Source organism: Halichoerus grypus, chromosome 8, assembly GCF_964656455.1.
Source record: "Halichoerus grypus chromosome 8, mHalGry1.hap1.1, whole genome shotgun sequence".
Lineage (NCBI taxonomy): Eukaryota > Metazoa > Chordata > Mammalia > Carnivora > Phocidae > Halichoerus > Halichoerus grypus.
In genome coordinates this window covers 34,990,899-35,013,682 of record NC_135719.1, presented here as the reverse complement: position 1 = coordinate 35,013,682, position 22,784 = coordinate 34,990,899, and the positions used below count along the sequence as shown (strand labels likewise).

General features: G+C 43.8%; 1 protein-coding gene across 7 annotated transcripts in view; it reads left to right on the top strand.

Moving 5' to 3' along the window:
- Positions 1 to 22,784, top strand: part of CYFIP1 (cytoplasmic FMR1 interacting protein 1) — a 127,273-nt gene that overhangs the window by 82,223 nt on the left and 22,266 nt on the right. For all 7 annotated transcript variants that reach the window (XR_013450355.1, XM_078079016.1, XM_078079018.1 and 4 more), the window contains 3 exons: positions 824 to 1,023; positions 7,081 to 7,168; positions 21,659 to 21,802. Coding sequence is in view for 6 of the 7 variants with exons in the window: in XM_078079016.1 (XP_077935142.1) it covers positions 824 to 1,023; positions 7,081 to 7,168; positions 21,659 to 21,802 (432 nt within the window). In the remaining variant the exon portion in view is untranslated. The remainder of the gene's footprint in view (positions 1 to 823; positions 1,024 to 7,080; positions 7,169 to 21,658; positions 21,803 to 22,784) is intronic.

Below are 22,784 nucleotides of genomic sequence, written 5' to 3'. Positions count from 1 at the left end.
TCCAAGAGTGAAGTCTGCAGACAAATGGTAGTGAAGATGTAAGAACTCAGGGAAGATTGTTCATTCCTAGAGATGCAGCTTTGGGTAGAACAAGAGAAGCCTCAGTGAGTGGTGGGCATGAACAACTCAGGTTTGAGCATCTCCACATAGGATGAGCAGTGCTCCTCATATTCTTCCACAGAATTGTATTATTGACATGGATATCTTACATTCTTTGTCTTCATACTTGATTTTTTAAATCTGGTGTGTAACTCACATGCACAGTGCACCTCAGTTTGGACCAGCCACATTCTCATTGCCTTATGTGGCCACTGGATGCTGCAGTAGATAGCACAGACCTAGGCATCTTTATGAGCAAACTCTGAAAGCTTGGAAGGCCATCTGCTGACTGCTACATAGCTGTGCTTTTGAATAATTCCAGGCACGTTAGGCTGACTCAGGCTGATGCCTGAGGACCCAGTGCTCCAGCAAGGGTGGGGTGGGCTGGGCCCTGTGGGTGGTTGGAGGCCAGTGGGAGGTCAATGCGGAGGTGACCTCAGTGGAGAAAGAATGATGGCCCTGTGGGGGTGACCACAGTAAGGAGGGCTATTTCAAAGGCAGTGGAGAGGACATAATGAATTTAGGTGTAAGAAGCAAGCTCCTGTGGCCTCCTAGACCCCTACTGTGGGTATTCTTGGCCTAGCACACCAGCCTCACCTCTGTGTCCTGCTGTCTTCTGCCCACTCTGCCCTGCCCCCAACCAGGGCACTGCCCATGTGGGGAATCAAGGCCACTGTGCTGGGCCCATTTCTGTCCTCACACCCCTGTCTTTGTGGTCCTGTAGGAGTTGGATGGCCTTTTGGAAATCAACCGCATGACCCATAAGCTGCTAAGCAAGTACCTGACACTGGACAGCTTTGATGCCATGTTCCGGGAGGCCAACCACAATGTGTCAGCGCCCTATGGGAGAATCACCCTCCATGTCTTCTGGGAACTCAACTATGACTTCCTGCCCAACTACTGCTACAATGGCTCCACCAACCGGTGAGCGTGCCACCTCATGGATGGTTCTGGATGCCCTTGCCAAAGGATTCTTGAATGGGATGATCTCAGGGTCTCCACATTGTCCACTAGGTTGCTGACTCCTCCCCTGTTCCCTATCATTTCTCATGTCCAGGTATTCAGGCCTTCCCGGTCTCCTCTTTTTGCAAGTGTAGCCCTAGACCAGCCCCTGGGCATGTCTTACAGCTTTGCATGTGGAAACTGCACAGCAGGCTGGGGTTCCTGTCTGAGGCACTTGCTTGTAGCTCAGAGCTTGATCTCATGGTGCATGTGGACACCAGCTGCAGGGTCTGTACCACATACACAGTTGTAAGTCTGCCTGATGTTGGGATGTAGTCACTGACTCTACTTTTCATCCATTCTGGGATGTTGGGGTGTATAAAGATCCGTCAGTTAGCCACCCTCTCACCCACCTACCCTTTGCTACTATGTTGAACAGCACAGAGTGGCCAGTTGGCTGAGTGGCATGGTTGACAGCAGCAGTTCCATGTGGTTCAGCCTCATGGTATGGCCCAAATCCTGGGACAGGCCTGCCTTGGCTTCTGTGCCCTGGGCAGCCACCTGTCTGAGGTTTGTCCCATGTGCCCTTAGCTCAGCTCCTGCTCCCCGTGAGCACATGCCAGGGATGTGTGTGTACGTGTGTGTGTGCTTGTGTGTGTTATGAGCACTTTTTAAAAATCATTGTCTTTGGCTTTCCCGCTGGATCTGAGCATCCCATTGTGTATTGGCTGAATTGTTACTGACTTTCAGGCCCAGAGTTTTGTGTCTCAAGGGGGTGATGAACTCTAGAACTGAGGACAGAAGGGAGGCCCTCCTGTAGTCTGACAGGCTTGCTGTTGCCATTATCTGTTCAGGACCCCAAGGTTAGATTTCCTTGTGGGGAGGCAGGCCTGTTCCCAGGTGCATGGGGCTATGCCATCAGACTGGCCCCGAGTGGCTGACGCCTGTCCCAGCAGTGGTGGAGACGTGGCCATGGCTTCCAGAGCCACGGGTGGAGGAGCCCCGGTCAACCTCCTCCGGTGAAGGGGCTTCTGGGCCTGGCTGGGCACAGTCCACCAGAACCAGACTTTACAGACTGTTCATCCCTGTTTAATTCTTTTAAGATGCCCAGTTTCCTGAAGTAGATATCTTTCAAGTTGTTACAGAGTTTGAATTAACTGAAAAAATATTTTTTTACTTATTATAATAATGCATCATAATTATAGAAGAACTAGAAATCATATATACAGATATGAGGAGGAAAATAATTAAGTCCCTAGAGATTTGTCTCATCAAAAAATGGGTCTTTCTTCTGCAGTTTTTGCCATCCAGTCAGATATACATATATATTTTTTTATTTTGCCAAAATGGGTGTTATTAGGAATAGTGTTATATGCATATTCTTATTCCAAGTGATATAGAACAAGAAGGGTCATTCTGTGTTAGGGTATAAATATGCTTTTCTGCCTCTGAAGAAAAGTCATGGCTGATGCTTGCAGGACCAAAGAGTTGTTTTGGTTGGTCCATTTGGAACCTTTGGAATTAATTTGTTACCTTTCCTTAAATCGTTTTTTCCTTGTCTGGGGTCTCCGAAGGTGACGTACAACAGAACCCCGCTATCAGTGGGCTGAAAAAAGGTGTTACGGTGAGGTCGGAATCGGGCAACACAGGGAGTTGTGATTTTTTTTTTTTTTTGTACTATTTTACATTATAATTTTTTTAATTATCTAGCATTTTGTCGCCCTTTAAGGGATTTCCCAGAGATCTTGCAAAAGGAATAATTAAAGGTGTTCCTGGAGCCTCCTTTATGCCTGCGGCACTTGTGTGTAGAGGAACTCTGGAGTCCATGTAGCACCCACGTGCCCTGGTCTTGGTGATGGTTTGGTGGGCCAACCCCTCAGAAGTGACGTGAGCTACAGAGGAGGGTCAGCATTACATGATGATGAAATGTCAGCATTTGCCATAAACTCTTGTGTTGAATTGCTGTGTTTTCTGAAAGACTTCAGACATCCAAACAAATGTTGGGTGAGGAGTATGGAGTTAGGGAAATGGACCAGATTCTGAGTCCATGCTAGCCAAGGGGGCCCATGTGGGTTCCCTGTTTGGGGCTGATGACAGAGAACACCCCACCATCCAGGGCTGCCTGGCCTGCAGGCGGCAGGAGTCTGGTTGTCAAAGACGAAGTTGGCAGGGCTCAGGTCAGGACGTTGGTGCTGTGTAACCCAGTGACCTGCCGAAGGGTAGAAAACCTTCAGGCATGTGCCTTTTATAGGACCCTGGTGGAACTGTCTATATGAGGAACATTGAGGCATCCAATATATAACTGAGGAGAGCTGCCAAATGGTACCTTAGCCCCAATTTCCTGAGAACACACAAGACAGTGTCGAATGCAAATGACAGCAAGCAGAAGGGACAGCACTGGGCGCCTTCGTCTGTTGTGGCATATTTCTCCCATTGGCCCAGGAGGTGCTGTGAACATCCCTGTTTGCAGAGTGAGCACACAGCCCACGGAGGCTGGGAGTGGGCCCCACCTGTGTTGCAGGAGGCTGTTCTGCCTACCAAGGCTCCTGGAGAACTGACCTGGAACCCTGAGAAGACAGACAAAACTGTGCCACCCAGAATTTTAATTCCATACTTGAGGGTTTTCTAAGAGCTGCTTGAGGGAAACCAGAACTTCATTTGTTGCTTGGCATATCTACTGATTTTGCCGCTTATTTTTGATTCGGGATTTTGCCTGGTGGCTCTGGGAAGTGGTTTAGGGTGGCCTGTGACTTAAATTTAACCTATACAGCTAATCATTGTATGAAAATGCAGTAGCTCTGGAAACAGGCCAACAACTGGGGTCAGAGTTAAGCCTCAGAGGGAGGAAGGCCACGCGGGAGCAGTGCGTCCTCGGTGCAGCGTACATGAAGCAAAGGGCACTACTTTGTCCCGGCACTGGTGATGTTAACTTCTGCCCCTTTGTTAGGATGGTGGCTACCAGGTTTCTCTACTGTTAGCAGTTAGCGTTATGGTGGCTGAACAGTGATGATTCTCAGACTTCATCATTCCATGGATGCATAGTAGTTGGCCTTCTGTTGCATGGGTTAACATTTATTTATTTGTTTAGTATAAGTAAGGACTCGGGGATTCTGACTCAGCATTAAAATCTGTTACTGTCATAATTTGGGTTTTGTGGCTCAAGGTGGCTCCATTTTGGCCGGCGGGAGCCCCTTCTACCTGATTTCTGTGTCCTCTTGGCTATCCCCATCATTTTGAAGCACTTCCTGCACCTCAGGAAGTTCCAGGTTCATCTTGTACTTCTCGGGCTCTATCCTTGCAACTTGTCATTTCCACAGGATTCCTTTTACTGGAGAATATTTTAGAACTGGGCTTAATATTTAAAAAGTAAGTCTGGGTGTTAGATAGCTCATTGTTACTGGGAGGTCATTGTTTCTAGACCCTTTTGATGTTCAGAGCTAAGAAGTACCTGACTGTGTACTGTATTAGGTTCCTCTAACAAATTATCACTAACCATGGGGCTTCAAACAACAAAAATTTCTTTTCTCACAGTTCTGGAGGCTAGATGTCCAAAATCAGGTTGTCAGCAGGGCTGTGCTGGTTCCTCTAAGCCTCTGGGTAGAATCTTCTCTTGCCTCTTCCCAGCTTCTGGTGGTGGCCAGCGATTCTTGGCCTTCCTTAGTGTGCAGCTGTATCGTTCCAATCTCTGCCTCTCCTCTTTAGACATGAGTGTCTCTCCTCTTAGAAGGACATGAGTCATATTGACTCATTAAGGGCCCGCTCTAGTTCAGTATGACCTCATCTTAACTAATTACATCTGCAGTGGCCCTGTTTCTGAATAGGATCACGTTCTGAGGTACTGGTAATTAAGACTTCAAATTATCTTTCTGGGGATACAAACCCATAAAGCTTGTGTATGCACGGCTTCTCTGTAGTTGTCTACATTTTCTGTCCATGAATTCATACTGGTATCTTCGGTTCCAGTTCAGCACTGGGGGGTCTTATTCTTATTTTCTCCCTCCCTTTCCATTTTTGTAACTCCCTTCTACACTGAGAATCCTGTTTCATTATTTTTCGTATATTTACTCACTCAGTTCTAGAAAATGCAGAAAATAGTTTCAAAATTACTAATCCTTCCTACCATGAAACACAAGCCTACTAACTGGAATTCAATATTTGTTTCCACTGTTTTTGTCTTTACATTGAGAATATATGTGTACATGTATATATATATGGTATTTAAAAGTTGTTTGGGATAATGGAGTAACAATTAGACAACATTTATGAAAGCACTGTTTTCAGACATAATGTTTCCACAAGGGAAAGGACACCGGGGAGGTGAGCCCTTTGACTTCCCTGCTGTCTGCCTGGAAGCACTTTCTGGGCCTCAGTGCGGAGGGGGGGCATCGCAAGTACAGCCTGGAAGTCTTGTTTGGTGGAAACCGAGGAAGCTGACACAGTTGGAATTGGCAGGGCAGATTTGCAGTATGGAAGAGGGAGCTACATCGTGAAATAGCTCCTGAGACCAACTTAGGGGCCCTTTAGTTTTGCTTGAATATTAAACTGTGTGTGCATCGGGTGGAACTCCGTAAGGATAGACAAAGGGAGCTGTGAGCCAAATAATTCCCAGAGCTGGCACAGAGCTCGGAGCCGTTGGAGGCCCTGCCAGCAAGAATGGGAAAGCTCACTTGAATACCCACACATTCGATAGAATTGCCAGAGGACCTGCCTTAGTACTAGCCCTCAGGTGCTGACTGCTGTGCCTCCCTAATTATGAAAGGTTCCAGCTGACTTGAAAGCAGTTTAACAGCCCGCCCAAAATAACTCAGCACTTTAAAGGATAACAACAAAATCCAGACATTTGATGCTACGGGCCACTGACCTCCCCTCAGATGTGCATGTTCATTTCATGCACTGGTGGTATTTTCCCAATTACATCCCTTCTTATTTATTAAAGTGTAATATGTGTCAGTCAAGTTCTTCGAATTTATTTATTTATTTATTTTTTAAAGATTTTATTTATTTGACAGGGAGAGACACCGAGAGAGGGAACACAAGCAGGGGGAGTGGGAGAGGGAGAAGCAGGCTGCCCGCGGAGCAGGGAGCCCGATGTGGGGCTCGATCCCAGGACCCTGGGATCATGACCTGAGCTGAAGGCAGACGCTTAACGACTGAGCCACCCAGGCGCCCCAAGTTCTTCGAATTTAATAATTAGAAAATCCATATAGTTTTCTTAATGATGCTTCTTTATAAAAGTTTTATATTTTAGGGGCACCTGGGTGGCTCAGTCGGTTTAGCGTCTGCCTTCCGCTTAGGTCATGATTCCACAGTTCTGGGATCGAGCCCCACATCGGGCTCCTGGCTCAGCAGGGAGCCTGCTTCTCCCTCTCCTTCTGCCCTCCTCCCTGCTTGTGCTCTGTCTCTGTAAAATGAATAAATAAAATCTTTTTTAAAAGTTTCATATGTTTAGATGAACGCTTCTGATTTGAAAGTATTAGCCAAGTTTGACATGTTTGCTTTAAAAAAGCCAAGCATTTGATTTTCAGTGTCTCCTAATCCATTATCAAGCCAGTCTTGTGGCTCTATGAGTGTGGCTATAAGCACTCAGGTTGCTCATTCTTCCCATTAGCTTGTAACTAGTGATGTGAGTAACTGGACATGACTGCCTGTATCTGCCTTCCCACTCCTGTGCATAAGGTCACTGCTGTGGCCAGAGGCCCAGCAAGGCCTGAGTGCTTGGTTGTTACCACTTGTCAAAGGACTGAATTAGTCATGAAATGGTCCTGGTGCCAATAAACCAGACTGTCTCCCAGAGTTTGGAGATTGCTTACATGGTGGAAGGACCCAGTGTTCTCACTCTGTTGATGAACTCTGGATACATGTATTATACTTGGGAGCATTTATATCTCATGGTATTTGATTTCTTAGAATTTTTCTATGTGATGATTACATCAGTTAACTGGAAGGAAGATGTAACTGATGGGTAATGGAAAAGTTCTGAATTTTAAAGAACTACCATTAAATTTGTTTTCTTTTTTCTTTTTATCCTTTTTTGTTTAGATTTGTTCGGACAGTATTACCATTTTCTCAAGAATTTCAAAGAGATAAACAGCCTAATGCACAACCCCAGTATTTGCATGGATCAAAGGTAGGCTCTTTTGTGTTTGTGTTGTGACTTTTTAAATTTATAATGAAGCATATTTTCAAGTTTAGTTTAAATCAGGTGAGTGGCAATGATTTAAATGTATCATGCCATGTGTGAAATGTTATTGTTTTCTTCCATTAGCACCTTTCTGAAAAGGAACGTAGTGTTGGGACAGCCCTCTGGCCATGTGTTGGGTGTCAGGCTAGGCCTGGCCTCATTCCTGGCCCTAAAATAAGTGAGATTGTCAGCAGAGTTAAAGGTTTAAAAATATCAAACAAGGAAAGTGTGTGGAATAGGCTCAGAGGCTCATCTATGGCAGAGGGGCCGGGATATCTTGTCCAGTGGTGATGCCACAAAAGGAGGGGTAAGGTGAGAAGGAGCAAGAGAGTTGATATCCAGAAACCACAGGCAAGCAGGCAAAGGTCACAGAACACCTGCTGTCTAGTAAGGTGAGACAAGTGTCCAGGCTGAGGGTGGCTGGATTTGCAACAAGTTAAGAGTATTATTAAAGGCTAGTATTGTTAATATTTAAAGCACTCTTATAGTTTCATAAGAAAAAGATAGCACTCTATAGTAAAAAGAAGACAGATGTAATGGGCAGATATTTCCCAAAAATGTAGTAAAAAATAGAAATAGATATCTAGCCTCACCAGTAATTGAAGAAAAATAAAGGAGTGCACGTGGGACTGTATGATTCTAGGGGACCATCTGAAATGTTTATCAATATTTAAATGTTCTCAGGGTACTAAATGAGAAAAATATGCAGCCAAGAATACTTTATCCAGCTAGGCTGTCATTGAAAATAGAAGGAGAGATAAAAAGCTTCCAGGACAAACAGAAACTAAAGAATTTGCAAACACGAAACCAGCCTTACAAGAAATATTGAAAGGGGTCCTCTAAGCAAAGAGAGCCTAAAAGCAACATAGACCAGAAAGGAACACAGACACAGTTACAGTCACCTTACAGGCAATACAATGGCACTAAATTCGTATCTTCCAGTAGTTACCCTGAATGTAAATGGGCTAAATGCCCCAATCAAAAGACACAGGGTATCAGATTGGATAAAAAAACAAGGCCCATTGATATGCTGTCTGCAAGAGACTCATTTTAGACCCAAAGACACCCCCAGATTGAAAGTTACGGGGTGGAAAACCATTTTCCATGCTAATGGACATCAAAAGAAAGCTGGGGTGGCAATCCTTATATCAGACAAATTAGATTTTAAACCAAAGACTGTAATAAGAGATGAGGAAGGACACTATATCATACTGAAAGGGTCTATCCAGCAAGAAGATCTAACAATTGTAAATATTTATGCCCCTAACATGGGAGCAGCCAATTAGATAAGCCATTTAATAACAAAATCAAAGAAATACATTGACAATAATACAGAATAGTAGGGGACTTTAACACCCCCCTCACTGAAATGGACAGATCATCTAAGCAAAGATCAACAAGGAAATAGACTTTAAATGACACACTGGACCAGATGGACTTCACAGATATATTCAAAACATTCCATCCCAAAGCTATAGAATACACATTCTTCTCTAGTGCCCATGGAACATTCTCCAGAATAGATCACATCCTGGGTCATAAATCAGGTCTCACCCACTACCAGAAGGTTGGGATCATTCCCTGCCTATTTTCAGACCACAATGCTTTGAAACTGGAACTCAATCACAAGAGGAAAGTCAGAAAGAACTCAAATACATGGAGGCTAAAGAGCATCCTACTAAAGAATGAATGGGTCAACCAGGAAATTAAAGAATTAAAAAAATTCATGGAAACAAATGAAAATGAAAACACAACTGTTCAAAATCTTTGGGATACAGCAAAGTCGTCCTGAGAGGAAAGTATATAGCAATACAAGCCTTTCTCAAGAAACAAGAAAGGTCTCAAATACACAACCTAACCCTACACCTAAAGGAGCTGGAGGGAAAACAGCAAATAAAGCCTAAACCCAGCAGGAGAAGAGAAATAATAAAGATCAGAGCAGAAATCAATGAAATAGAAACCAAAAGAACACTAGAACAGATCGACGAAACTAGGAGCTGGTTCTTTGAAAGAATTAATAAGATCGATAAACCCCTGGCCAGAATTATCAAAAAGAAAAGAGAAATGACCCAAATAAATAAAATCATGAATGAAAGAGGAGAGATCACAACCAATCCCAAAGAAATACAAACAATTATAAGAACATATTATGAGCAGCTATATGCCAGCAGATGAGACACTCTGGAAGAAATGGATGCGTTCCTAGAGACATATAAACTACCAGAACTGAACCAGGAAGAAATAAAAAACCTAAACAGACCCATAACCAGTAAGGAAATTGAAGCAGTAATCAAAAATCTCTCAACAAACAAGAGCCCAGGGCCAGAAGTCTTCCCAGCGGAATTCTGCCAAACAGTTCAAGAAGAATTAATACCTATTCTTCTGAAACTGTTCCAAAAAATAGAAATGGAAGGAAAACTTCCAAACTCATTTTATGAGGCCAGCATTACCTTGATCCCCAAACCAGACGAAGACCCCACCAAAAAGGAGAATTAGAGACCAATATCCCTGATGAACATGGATGCAAAAATTCTCACCAAAATACTAGCCAATAGGATCCAACAGTACATTGAAAGGATTATTCACCACGACCAAGTGGGATTTATCCCTGGGCTGCAAGGTTGGTTCAACATCCGCATATCAATCACTGTGATACAGTACATTAATAAAAGGACAAGAACCATATGATCCTCTCAATAGATGCAGAAAAAGCATTTGACAACATACAACATCCTTTCTTGATTAAAACTCTTCACAGTGTAGGGATAGAGGGTACATACCTCAATATCATAAAAGCCATCTATGAAAAACCCACAGTGAATATCATTCTCAATGGGGAAAAACAGAGCTTTCCCCCTAAGGTCAGGAACACGGCAGGGATGTCCACTATCACCACTGCTATTCAACGTAGTATTAGAAGTCCTAGCCACAGCAGGCGCCTGGGTGGCTCAGTTGGTTAAGCGACTGCCTTCGGCTCGGGTCATGATCCTGGAGTCCCGGGATCGAGTCCCGCATTGGGCTCCCTGCTCAGCGGGGAGTCTGCTTCTCCTTCTGACCCTCCCCCCTCTCATGCTCTCTGTATCTCATTCTCTCTCTCAAATAAATAAATAAAAAAAAAAAAAAAAAAAAAGAAGTCCTAGCCACAGCAATCAGACAACAAAAAGAAATAAAAGGCATCCGAATCAGCAACGAAGGAGTCAAACTCTCACTGTCTGCAGATGATATGATACTTTATGTGGAAAACCCAAAAGACTCCACCCCAAAACTGCTAGAACTCATACAGGAATTCAGTAAAGTGGCAGGATATAAAATCAATGCACAGAAATCAGTGGCATTCCTATACACCAACAACAAGACAGAAGAAAGAGAAATTAAGGAGTCGCTCCCATTCACAATTGCACCCAAAACCATAAGATACCTAGGAATAAATCTAACCAAAGAGGCAAAGGATCTGTACTCAAAAAACAATAGAATACTTATGAAAGAAATTGAGGAAGACACAAAGAAATGGAAAAATGTTCCATGCTGATGGATTGGAAGAACAAATATTGTGAAAATGTCTATGCTACCTAGAGCAGTCTACACATTCAATGCAATCCCCATCAAAATACTATCAACTTTGTTCACAGAAATGGAACAAATAATCCTAAAATTTGTATGGAACCAGAAAAGACCCCAAATAGCCAGAGGAATGTTGAAAAAGAAAAGCAAAGCTGGTGTCATCACAATTCCGGACTTCAAGCTCTATTACAAAGCTGTAATAATCAATACAATATGGTACTGGCACAAAAACAGATGCATAGATCAGTGGAACAGAATAGAGAACTCAGAAGTGAACTCTCAACTCTATGGTCAACTAATCTTCGATAAAGCAGGAAACAATGTCCAATGGAAAAAAGTCTCTTCAACAAATGGTGTTGGGAAAATGCGACAGCCACATGCAGAAGAATGAAATGGGACCATTTCCTTACACCACACACAAGAATAGACTCAAAATGGTTGAAAGACCTCAATGTGAGACAGGAGTCCATCACAATCCTTGAGGAGAACACAGGCAGCAACCTCTTTGATCTCAGCTGCAGCAGCTTCTTGCTAGACATATTACCAAAGGCAAGGGAAGCAAGGGCAAAAATGAACTATTGGGACTTCATCAAGATAAAAAGCTTTTGCAGAGCAAAGGAAACAGTCAACAAAACCAAAAGACAACCGACAGAATGGGAGAAGATATTTGCAAATGACATATCAAATAAAGGGCTAGTATCCAAAATCTATAAAGAACTTATCAAACTCAACACCCAAGGAACAAATAATCTAATCAGGAATTGGGCAGAAGACATGAACAGACATTTCTGCAAAGAAGACATCCAAATGGTCAACAGACACATGAAAAAGTGCTCAACCTCATTCGGCATCAGGGAAGTACAAATCAAAACCACAACGAGATACCACCTCACACCAGGTAGAATGGCTACAATTAACAATTCAGGAAAAGACAGATATTGGTGAGGATGCAGAGAAAAGGGGAACCCTCCTACACTGTTGGTGGGAATGCAAGCTGGTGCAGCCATTCTGGAAAACAGTATGGAGGTTCCTCAAAAAGTTGAAAATAGAGCTACCCTATGATCCACCAATTGCACTACTGGGTATTTACCCCAAAGATACAATTGTAGTGATCCGAAGGGGCCCCTGCACCCCAATATTTATAGCAGCAATGTCCACAATATCCAAACTATGGAAAGAGGCCAGATGTCCATCGACAGATGAATGGATAAAGAAGAGGTAATATATATATATATATATATACATATACCTACAGTGGAATAGTATGCAGCCATCAAAAAATGAAATCTTGCCATTTGCAATGACATGCGGATGGAACTAGAGGGTATTATGCTAAGCGAAATAAGGCAATCAGAGAAAGAATTATGATCTTACTGATATGTGGAATTTGAGGAACAAGACAGAGGATCATAGGGAAAGAGAGGAAAAAAATGAAACATGAAGAAACCAGAGAGGGAGACAAACCATAAGAGACTCTTCTTTTTTTTTTATTAAGATTTTATTTATTTATCTGACAGAGAGAGACACAGCGAGAGAGGAAACACAAGCAGGGGGAGTGGGAGAAGGAGAAGCAGGCCTCCAGCTGAGCAGGGAGCCCGATGTGGGGCTCGATCCCAGGACCCTGGGATCATGACCTGAGCAGAAGGCGGACGCTTAACGACTGAACCACCCAAACGCCCCAGGAGACTCTTAATCTCAGGAAACAAACTGAGGGTTGCTGGAGTGGAAGGGGGCTGGGAAGGATGGGGTAACTGGGTGATGGACATTGGGGAGGGTATGTGTTTGGTGAGCACTGTGTATTATATCAGATTGATGAATCACAGACCTGTACCCCTGAAACAAATAATACATTTATATGTTAATAATAAAAGAAAAAATATTTAAATGTTCTCACTTGTAGGAAGCTGGACAGCTAAGGAGTAAATCAGACAAGTATAAAGTGAGGTCTGTTATGGGGGTGGTCATACAACATTGTCATAAAAAATATGGTAGCAGCCTAACTGACCATCAAGAATATTACAATATGTTATTGTTCAGTGGAATGCAGTACAGTCGTTAGGAGGGCTGAGTCAGAAACGTTTTCCTTTTTGAACTCTATTGTATGTTTGCACTGTTCTCACTAGGGTTTTAGGCTGCTCCCTCAGATGTTGGTGTCAGTCTCCGTCTTCACACGGCCCAGCCTGTGGGCTGTGTAGGGAAGTGGGGCATGGCCCGCTTCCCCAGGTACGGACACTAGCCCCTGTGGTCTCAGAGCCTTTAGCACTGAGCGGCTGCTGCTTCATTCTGCTGTGAAGCTCTGAGGGGCTGAGGTTTGGGCAGTATCTTCTCTGTATGTTCTGCACGTTCTTCTCACAGGTGCAGAAATGAGCCTATTAACATAATGACATAAAAGGACCACCTGGGTCCCAGTGGTGGCTCTCAGGATGGTGTCAGCATGTCAGTATTCCCTTATGACTAGTCTTTGAAGAGACGGGTCCTTGGCTCACCCTCCTTCTCTCCTCCAACTTCTCCAGGCTCGTGATGTCATCTTACTTTCCGCCGCCCACTTCTGTCTTAATCACAACATCACAACACTTTACAAACTAATGTGTCCATTTAAAATTTTCAGCCTGTCAGCCAAGAAGAAAATGATACATGTCTTAGTGGGACAAGCCAGAGGGTTAAGTAGAGGATACACTTGGGAGGAAGAGGAAACCAGTGTTGGCAGAAATAGAAGCTGCCTGTGTTTTGCAAGGAAATGTGGAATTTCAAGCTGAAATTGATGCTATCTCTGTTTTCTGCATTTGGGCGGCGCCATGTGCTCTGCATGTCCCTGGGAGGGGAGATGAGCATGTCCCTGTGAGAAGGTGTGCTCCTAGGATGTTGTAACAGAGCTTTGGCTGGTTTTTGGAGAGGCCTTGCTCTAACAAGATCTGGATGCTGAGAAGGATCCAACCCTGCAGAGGGCCCTGAGGGCCGAGGCTCTGTCATGAGATAGGGGTGGGTGCGGTGTATGGCAGGCAGCTTAGGGCCAAGGTGTGAGGGGGTGGTCAGGAAGCAGCCGGAGAATGGTGGCTGGTGGAGAGATGTTACCCTAGTCCAAGCAGGAGGTGGTGCCTTGGACTAAGTAGCGCTGACAGAGATGAAGAGAAGTAGATGCATTCAGGGGATATTTTGGAAGTGGACTTGACTGGACTTGCTGATGACCTGAAGATGGATGGTGAGAGAAAAGGAGGACCCAAAGATCTTTCCTAGGTTTCTGGCAGTTGGTGAGTGGAGGTGTCAGTTTTTGAAGTCAGGGAGGGCTAGATTTAGGGAGGTTAAAGGGAAGAGGCCTTCATCCCTAGGGCGTGTGTCCACTCCTCTTCCCAGGTCTGTTTGTGCCACATGTCACAGACCTTGCTGTGAGTGGGGGAGGTTGCTGCCGTGCTGAGTGTTCTGGCAGCAGCCAGGCTGGCTTCACAGTTCACTCAGCGGAGGCAAGGGTTGTGGGAGTTGAGAGGGGGTGGGGGGTGGGTTGGAGGATCACGTTGCCCCCCCCATTGGTTAGGGTCAGGATTTTCGCTGCTGTATTTTAAGCCTCGTGATGATGACCAGGAGTGAAGAAGACCAGGCATCATTATTCTGTCTGCTGTGTTCTGAGACTACCATTTTTAAAAATATTAAGTAATGTTTTTTTTTCTACAGATAATGAGTTGCAGTCATAGTCTCAGGGGTCACTCAGCAAGTGTTTCCTTTGCATGCGCTGTGACCTGGGCTGTGCCTGGTCTCGGTCAGGGAGGAAGGTTCTTGGTGCAGCAGGATGTGAGTGTAGGCCTTGCTCCAGAGAGGCCTGAAGGTGTTGGCTGGGCACTGGGGTGCAGACGGGCACCAAGAGCCAGAATTGCCTGATCTGGGCAAGGACAGGGCACCCCCGCAGGTTTGGGAGTATGACCAGTGAGGCACAGAGGGTAGAGAGGAGGCTGAAGCTGTTGAGGCACAGGCAGGTGGCCTCAGGCACCTGCCCTCTTCCGTCCTCCCACTTGGCCAGAGATTTCTCACCTGCAGAGGAGAACCCCCCCAGTGGCACTTGCTTCAGAGAAGGGAAGTGGGAGATGAAAGCACCTGGCTCAGTGCTGCCACTGGGAAGCTCCTCAGCTCAGACAGGTGATGCTTATGGTGGGACATGAGGCCCAGGCAGTTAACAGACTCTGCCTCATCCCCACATCCAGGTGACACCCACACTCTGTGGACCACGAGAGAAACCTGTTCTCATGTTCTGTGAGCTGCTGGTTGAGTGAAGCTGGCCACAAGTGTAGACCAGCTTGCCTAAGAATACCAGCTTGCCTTTTAATCTCAGGGCAGTCGAGGCCAGGACACAGATCAGGAGCCAGGGGGCTGCCACCCCCACATGGCCTACACGAGGACACCTTTTAATGTTCCTAACCCATACTTCCCTAATCGTCTGTTCTTTAGAGTGTGAACCTTTCATTTCTGTCGTCTTGTTCACCTTCATTCCTCTCACTACAGATGGCAACTTGAACTTGACCGTGCTAGGACCATGCCCTTGGAAAATGGGCATACACTGTGATTCTGGCTGGTATATGGGTGCAGGCTGCCCACCTCCTCCAACCCTACAAAAAGGCATGAGGTGGACAATTTCTTTTTGAGGGGGTGGGGGGAGGGGCAGAGGGAGAGAGAGAATCTCAAGCAGACTCTGCGCTGAGCACAAAGCCCAGTGTGGGGCTCAGGCTCACCACCCTGAGATCATGACCTGATCCAAAATCAAGAGTCGGATGCTTAACTGACTGAACCACCCAGGCACTCCAAGGTGGATAATTTTTAAAAGAATTAGATTAAATAGGGGCACCTGGGTAGCTCAGTCGGTAAAGCGTTTGACTTAGGTTCAGGTCATTATCTCAGGGTCCCAGGATTAAGCCATGTTGTTACAAATGGCAAGATTTCATTCTTTCTCTTTTTATTTAAATTCTAGTTAGTTAACATACAGTGTAATATTAGTTTCATGTGTACAATTTAGTGATTCAACACTTCATACATCACTGTGTGCTCATCACAACAGGGGCCCTGCTTAATCCCCATCACCTATTTAACCCATCCCACCCCCCCCACCCCCCCACCACTTCCCGTCCAGTAACCCTCAGTTTGTTCTCTATAGTTAAGAGTCTGTTTTCTGGTTTGCCTCTATTTTTTGCCCCCTATGTGCATCTGTTTTCTTTCTTTTTTTTTTTTAAAGGAAGAAGTCACCCCTTTTATTTCTGTGTCTTTGCCTGAACTGTTCATCTCATCTTTTCTTCTCCTATTCTTGGACTGAGTAATACACCAAGGGATCCCCTGGTTTTCAGTCCAACAGACTCAGAGTGATTTACACCACCATCTTTCCTGTGTCTCAGGCCTGTTGAGGACAGAGCCTGGGACTTCTCAGGCTCTATTATCATGGGATCTAATTATACACGTTCGTTCTGCAGGTGAAATTTTAGCTGGAAATGAACAAGAGTTCCACGCATCTGTTTTATTTCTTAAATTCCACACATGAGTGAAACCAAATGGTGTTTGTCTTTCTCTGACTGATATTTTCGCTTAGCATAATACTCTCTAGCTCCATCCAAGTTGTTGCAAATGGTAAGATTTCATTCTTTTTCATGGCTGAGTGATATTCCATTGTGTGTATGTGTGTATATATATATGTATATACACACACACCACATCTTCTTTATCCATTCATCATGGACATTTGGGCCCTTTCCCTAGTTTGGCTATTGTGGACATTGCTGCTATAAACATCAGGGTGCATGTGCCCCATCAAATCACTATGTTTGTATCCTTTGGATAAATATCTAGTAATGTAATTGCTAGGTCCTAGGGTAGTTCGATTTTTAACTTTTTGAGGAACCTCCATACTGGTTTCCAGAGTGCCTGCACCAGTTTGCACTCCCACCATCAGTATAAGAGGGTTCCCCTTTCTCCACTTCCTCTCCAACATTTGTTGTTTCCTTTGTTGTTGATTTTAGCCATTCTGACTGGTGTGAGGTGGTATCTCATTGAAGTTTTGATTTGTATTTCCCTGATGATGAGTAATTTTGAGCATCTTTTTTTAAAAATTTTTAATTGTTATGTTAATGACCATACATTACATCATTAGTCTTTGATGTAGTGTTCCATGATTCATTGCTTGTGCATAACACCCAGTGCTCCATGCAGTACGTGCCCTCTTTAATACCCATCACCAGGCTAACCCATCTCCCCACCCACCTCCCCTCTAGAACCCTCAGTTTGTTTTTCAGAGTCCATCGTCTCTCATGGTTCGTCTCCCCCTCCAATTTCTCCCCCTTCATTCTTCCCTTCCTGCTATCTTCTTCTTCCTTTTTTTTTTCTTAACATATATTGCATTATTTGTTTCAGAGGTACAGATCTGTGATTCAACAGTCTTGCACAATTCACAGCGTTGAGCATCTTTTTATGTGTCTGTAGCCATCTATATGTCTTCTTTGGAAAACTGTCTGTTCATGTCTTCTGCCCATTTTTTAACTGGATTATTTGTTTTTTGGGTGTTGAGTATTATAAGTTCTTTATATATTTTGGATATTAAGCCTTTATCAGATGTGTTATTTGCACATATCTTCTCCAATTCCAAAGGTGCCTTTTAGTTTTGTTCATTGTTTCCTTTGCTATGCAGAAGCTTTTTGTTTTGATGAAGTCCCAATAGTTTATTTTTGCTTTTGTTTCCCTTGCCGCAGGAGACATATCTAGTAAGAATTTGCTACAACTGAGGTCAAAGAGGTTTCTGCCTGTGTTCTCTAGGATTTTGATGAATTCCTGTCTCACATTGAGGTCTTTCATCCATTTTGAGTTTACTTTTGTGTATGCTGTAAGACAGTGGTCCAGTTTCATTCTTCTGCGTGTGGCCGTCCAGTTTTCCCAACACCATTTGTTGAAGAGACTGTCTTTTTTCCATTGAATATTCTTTACTGCTTTGTCGAAGATTAGTTGACCATGTAGTCGTCAGTCCATTTCTGGGTTTTCTATTCTGTTCCATTGATCTACGTTTCTATTTTGTGCCAGTACCATAATGTCTAGATTATAAAGCTTTGTACTGTAACTTGAAGTCCGGAATTGTGATGCCTCCAGCTTTGCTTTTCTTTTTCAAGATTGCTTTGGCTATTTGGGGTCTTTTATGGTTCCATATGTCCATTTGCATGATAAATATTTCTCCATCCCCTCATTTCAATCTGCAGGTATCTTTAGGTCTAAAATGAGTCTCTTGTAAAAAAAAGAAAGAAAGAAAAAGAAAGAAAATATTTAAAAATAAGTAAATAAAATGAGTATCTTATAGGCAGCATAGAGATGGGTCTTGTTTTTTTAATCCATTATAATAGCATATGTCTTTCGATTGGAACATTTAGTCCATTTATATTCAGAGTAATTACTGATAGATATGTATTTAGTACCTAGTTTTTACTTGTTTTGTCATTGTTTTTGGAGATTTTTTCCATTCCTTTCTAGTCTTTGTTGCTTTTTGTCTTTCCTTCCCACTCAAAGAGTCTCATTAATTAATATTTCTTGCAGGGCTAGATTGGTGGTCACGAACTCCTTCAGTTTTTGTTTTCTGGGAAACTCTTTTATCTCCTTCTATTGTGAATGCTGGCCTTCCTGGATAGAGTATTCTTGGCTGCAGATTTTTCACACTCATCACATTGAATTTATCATGCCAGTCCCTTCTGGCTTGCCACGTTTCTACAAAGAGTCTGCTGCTAACCTTATGGGTCTTCCTTGTAAGTTAGGGACTTCCTTTGTCTTGCTACATTTAGGATTTTTTTCTTTATCACTATATTTTGCAAATTTAATTATGACTTGGCCTGCTTTTATTGATTTTGATGCAGCTCCTCTGGTTTTTAAAGCCCAAAGTTATGGGGATTAGTCCTCCCCATGTGAGTTCCCTGGTGCCTGTTTCTCTGCCCTCTTTGGACATGCAGCTCCCTCTTCTTGTGGTCAGCCTCCCTCTGCCTTTCTGACCTTCCTAATATTTCAGATGTAGCTTCTTCTCTATGTTTCATCGTGGAGTTTGTTCTTCCAGTCTTCAGATCGCTCTCTGAAGCGATTGACTTGGAGGTGGATAATATCTTGGAGATGGGATGGGGGTGAGCCGAGGGTCCTCCTCCGGCATTCTCCAAGCTCCTGAGGCCATTAGATATCACTGATGTTTTTCATGGTTTCCTTTTGAAACATTAGAATTTATTATCAAGCAAAAAACTCACACTGAATCCTAGCATTTAAATGCACATTGTGGTGATTTAAGGAGGAGTTAGGAAGAGGAAGGTGTATCTAAGCTGATGATCAAAATATGCCCCTTTCGAGTGGGATTGTGGTTGTAGGCAGGGGTTGTAGGCTTGGGCACAGGATGGGCACTTGGCAGGGCTTCCAAGCTGGTCAGTGTTGTGTTTGGTAATTGTTTAGTCCCAGACTTTCTGTTTTTGGGTTCTAGGACCACCCACACATTTTGCTTGTCCAGAAGGACTCACAGACTCAGTCACTTGTACTCACAGCTATAGTTCCTTATTGCTGAAGGATACAAAGCAGGACCAGTAAGGGAAAAAGACGCATCAGGTGGTGATCGAACCAGGCACAGGCTACCAAAGATGTCCCTCATGGGGATTGCATGGGACGTGCAGTTTTTCTGCCCAGAGAACAGAAGCCCACTCAATTGCTCATGTCCAAGGCTTTCACTAGGGCTGGGTACATAGGCACATGCCTCCTGTCTTGACTATTCACAGTTACTAAAACTCCAGAACCCCCAGAAGGAAAGGAGCCCCCATAAATCACTACTTGTACATCCTACCTAGACAAGTTGTATAGCATGGTTAAATGTCCCAGTAGTAGAAAACAACCTTTATCAGTTGGTAACATTCCAAGGGCTGAATTCCCAGGAATTGCAAGCAGGCCTTCTGAAGATACTCAAGAGCTGCTGTGCTGATTCTTCTGAATCACCTTTCTGATGTGGTTTTTGGTGTATATAGAGGAAATATTTAAGACAATGATAAAGGGGGCAAGGGGAGGATTCGGGGAACCTAAATGGAGGTGAGGTTGATACACTTCAATCGAAGTGGTAAAATGTTGATAACAGTGGATTGTGATAACTCATATAACGTATAATATAAGACCTAGAACAACCACTAACACATCTGTGTGAAGAGATACTCTTGAAACTACTATAGGTCAATCACAGTGAAATTCTAGAAAATGTTGAAGTGACCCAGAAGAAGTCAGGAAGCATGAAACAGACCGTACTTAGATATCAATAATTAGATTATGTATAATTACTAAATGTAAATGTACTAAATGTAAGTGGTCTAAATACAGTGAAAATACTGAGGTTTGGCAGAGTGGATTTAAAAAGCATGATTGAACAAGAAGCGTACTTCAAATTAATGATATTGGTACGTTGAAAGTAAAAGGATAGATAAAGATATATTATGCAAACATTAATCAGAAGAAAGGAGTGACTATACATTAATATAAGATAAAGTAAGGACACCTGGGTGGCTCAGTTGGTTAAACGTCTACCTTCGGCTCAGGTCATGATCCCAGGGTCCTGGGATCGAGTCCCGAATCGGGCTCTCTGCTCAGCGGGAAGCCTGCTTCTCCCTCTGCGTGCCGCTCCCCCTGCTTATGCTCTCTCTCTCTCTGACAAATAAATAAATCTTAAAAAAAAAAGAAATCTAAAAAAAAAGTAAACATTTTTAAAAAATAAGATAAAGTAGATTTTGAAGCAAAGACTATTAATCAGAGACCAAGAGAGACATTATATAATAGGATCAAGAAACCAAGAAAATATGGCAATCCTAAATGTTTGTGTACCAAACAACAGAACTTCAAAATACTTGAAGCAAATACTGACATAAGTGAGAGAAATGAACAAGTCCACAATTATAGTTGGGGAATTCAACATTCTTCTTAGTCATCAATAAAGTCAGTAGACAGAAAATCAGCAACAATAAAGAACTAAACGGCGTCAACCAAAAGGATATTGTTGACGTGTAGAACACTCCACCCAACAACATCAGAACATACATTGTTTTCAAGTGCCCATGGAGCGTTCCCCCCCAGATAGACCATATTCTGGGCCATAAAACAAACCTCAAGAAAATTAAAAGAGTTCTCTGACCATAGTGGACTCAAACTAGAAATCAGTAATAAAAAGATGACAAGAAAATCTCCAAAGACTTGAAACTAATACATTTCTATATGATCCATGGGTCAAGAGGAAGTCTGAAGGGAAATTTTTTTAAAAGACACCTAACTAAATGAAATGCAAATATATCCGAATTTGTGGGATGCCGCTGAAGAAGTGCTGACACGGAAACACACAGTACTGAATGCTTATTAGGGGTCCTCCTGCCTAGTGGGCGCCATGTCCTTAGACAAGCTTGGAGGTCCCCTCCTGCAGGAAACCACCCTGATTACCTTTGTCACCTACTGCCCCTCTGGGGGCCGCTGTCTCCAGCTCCCTTCATGTCCCTGAGAAGACAGTTTCCCTGCTCCGTTGCTCTCTGTCCTCAGATGTCTCCCCCTGGAGACTGGGAGCAGCTCCGAGGATGCAGCAGTGAGGATGTGCTTGTTTCTCATTCCAGGACCTCAGATGGCTTCTGTGGAACTGGCAGTTTGATAAATCTTTGAAATTTGTTTCTTTTTTCTGTTTTAATAAGCTTGCTTGTCATGTCTTCATGTTGAAGACATAAATACCAGTAAGGGCAAGTCTCACAAATTCTCTGGTGTTCTCCACCTTAAGGGCACTGTATATTGAATGCATCTTTGGTGCAGCAATTCTTCATCTTGTGTGCACAGTAAGCACGTTGACAACTCTGGAGATTTCATGAAGCACTTAAATTCTTTATCCCCCAGGCTTTGAACTTGGCGTACTCTAGCATTTATGGCAGCTACCGGAACTTCGTGGGGCCTCCTCACTTCCAGGTCATCTGCCGGCTGCTCGGCTACCAGGGCATTGCAGTGGTCATGGAGGAGCTGCTGAAGGTCGTGAAGAGCCTGGTAGGTTTCCCTCCATGGACTTCCTTTACATGGTGAAGGGTTCTGCACCCAATTGTAATGTGGGGAGGGGCATAAAGCATTCAGACACTCCACTGAGCACTTCTTGGGTACCAGCTGGGTGTCCTTCAGTTCAGCTCAATTCTAGCACTGTTTACCTGGAGGTAGGTAGCATCAGATCCCACAGTTTAAGGGCTTTCACCCACAAGACTGCCCCGCGCCCACTCCCACTCAGTCTCAAGTCTAATTTGTCACCTGTGCCTTTGACCCGCTGGCTATAAATCAGAGGTTTCTACAGCCCCCTCCTTGGGTTCAGTTATCTGCTAGGACAGCTCACAAAACTCAGGAAACCAGCTTACTCACTAGATTACCAGTTTATTACAAAGGATACAAATCAACAGCCAGATGAAGAGATACATAGCTAGAGGTCCCGAAGAAAGGAGCTTCTGTCCTCATGCGGTTTGGGTTCCCTCACGGGGACCTGTTCCCCAACTTGTAGGCTCCCCAAACCCCACCCTATTAGGTTTTTATGGGGGTTTCACTACATCAGCAGGACTGATTAAATCATTGGCCTTTGGTGACTGAATGAACCTCTTGCCCCTTCCCCGTCCCCAGGAGTCTTGGGGGTGGGTCTAAAAGTCCCAAATCTTACCATGGGGTTGGTTCTCCTGGCAACCAGCTGCCATTGGTGGGGGCTTTCCAAAAGTCACCTCATTAACATAACCAGAGACACCTTGAAGGCTCTCTTAGGATAATTTGAAGGGTTTCAGGGGCTCTGTGTCAGGAACAGGTACAAGACTAAATACTAAAAATATGTATTTTTTGTTATAAATCACAGTATCACACGCAGCCTTGAATTCACTGGGGTGGAAAAGCCAGGTCCATGTTATTTTAACTAATTCACAGAAAAAGTTAAGTGCCAAAATACAGATTTCCTTTTAAGAAAATGTGGCCTTTATATGCAAAAGTAGTCTTCCCCACCCCC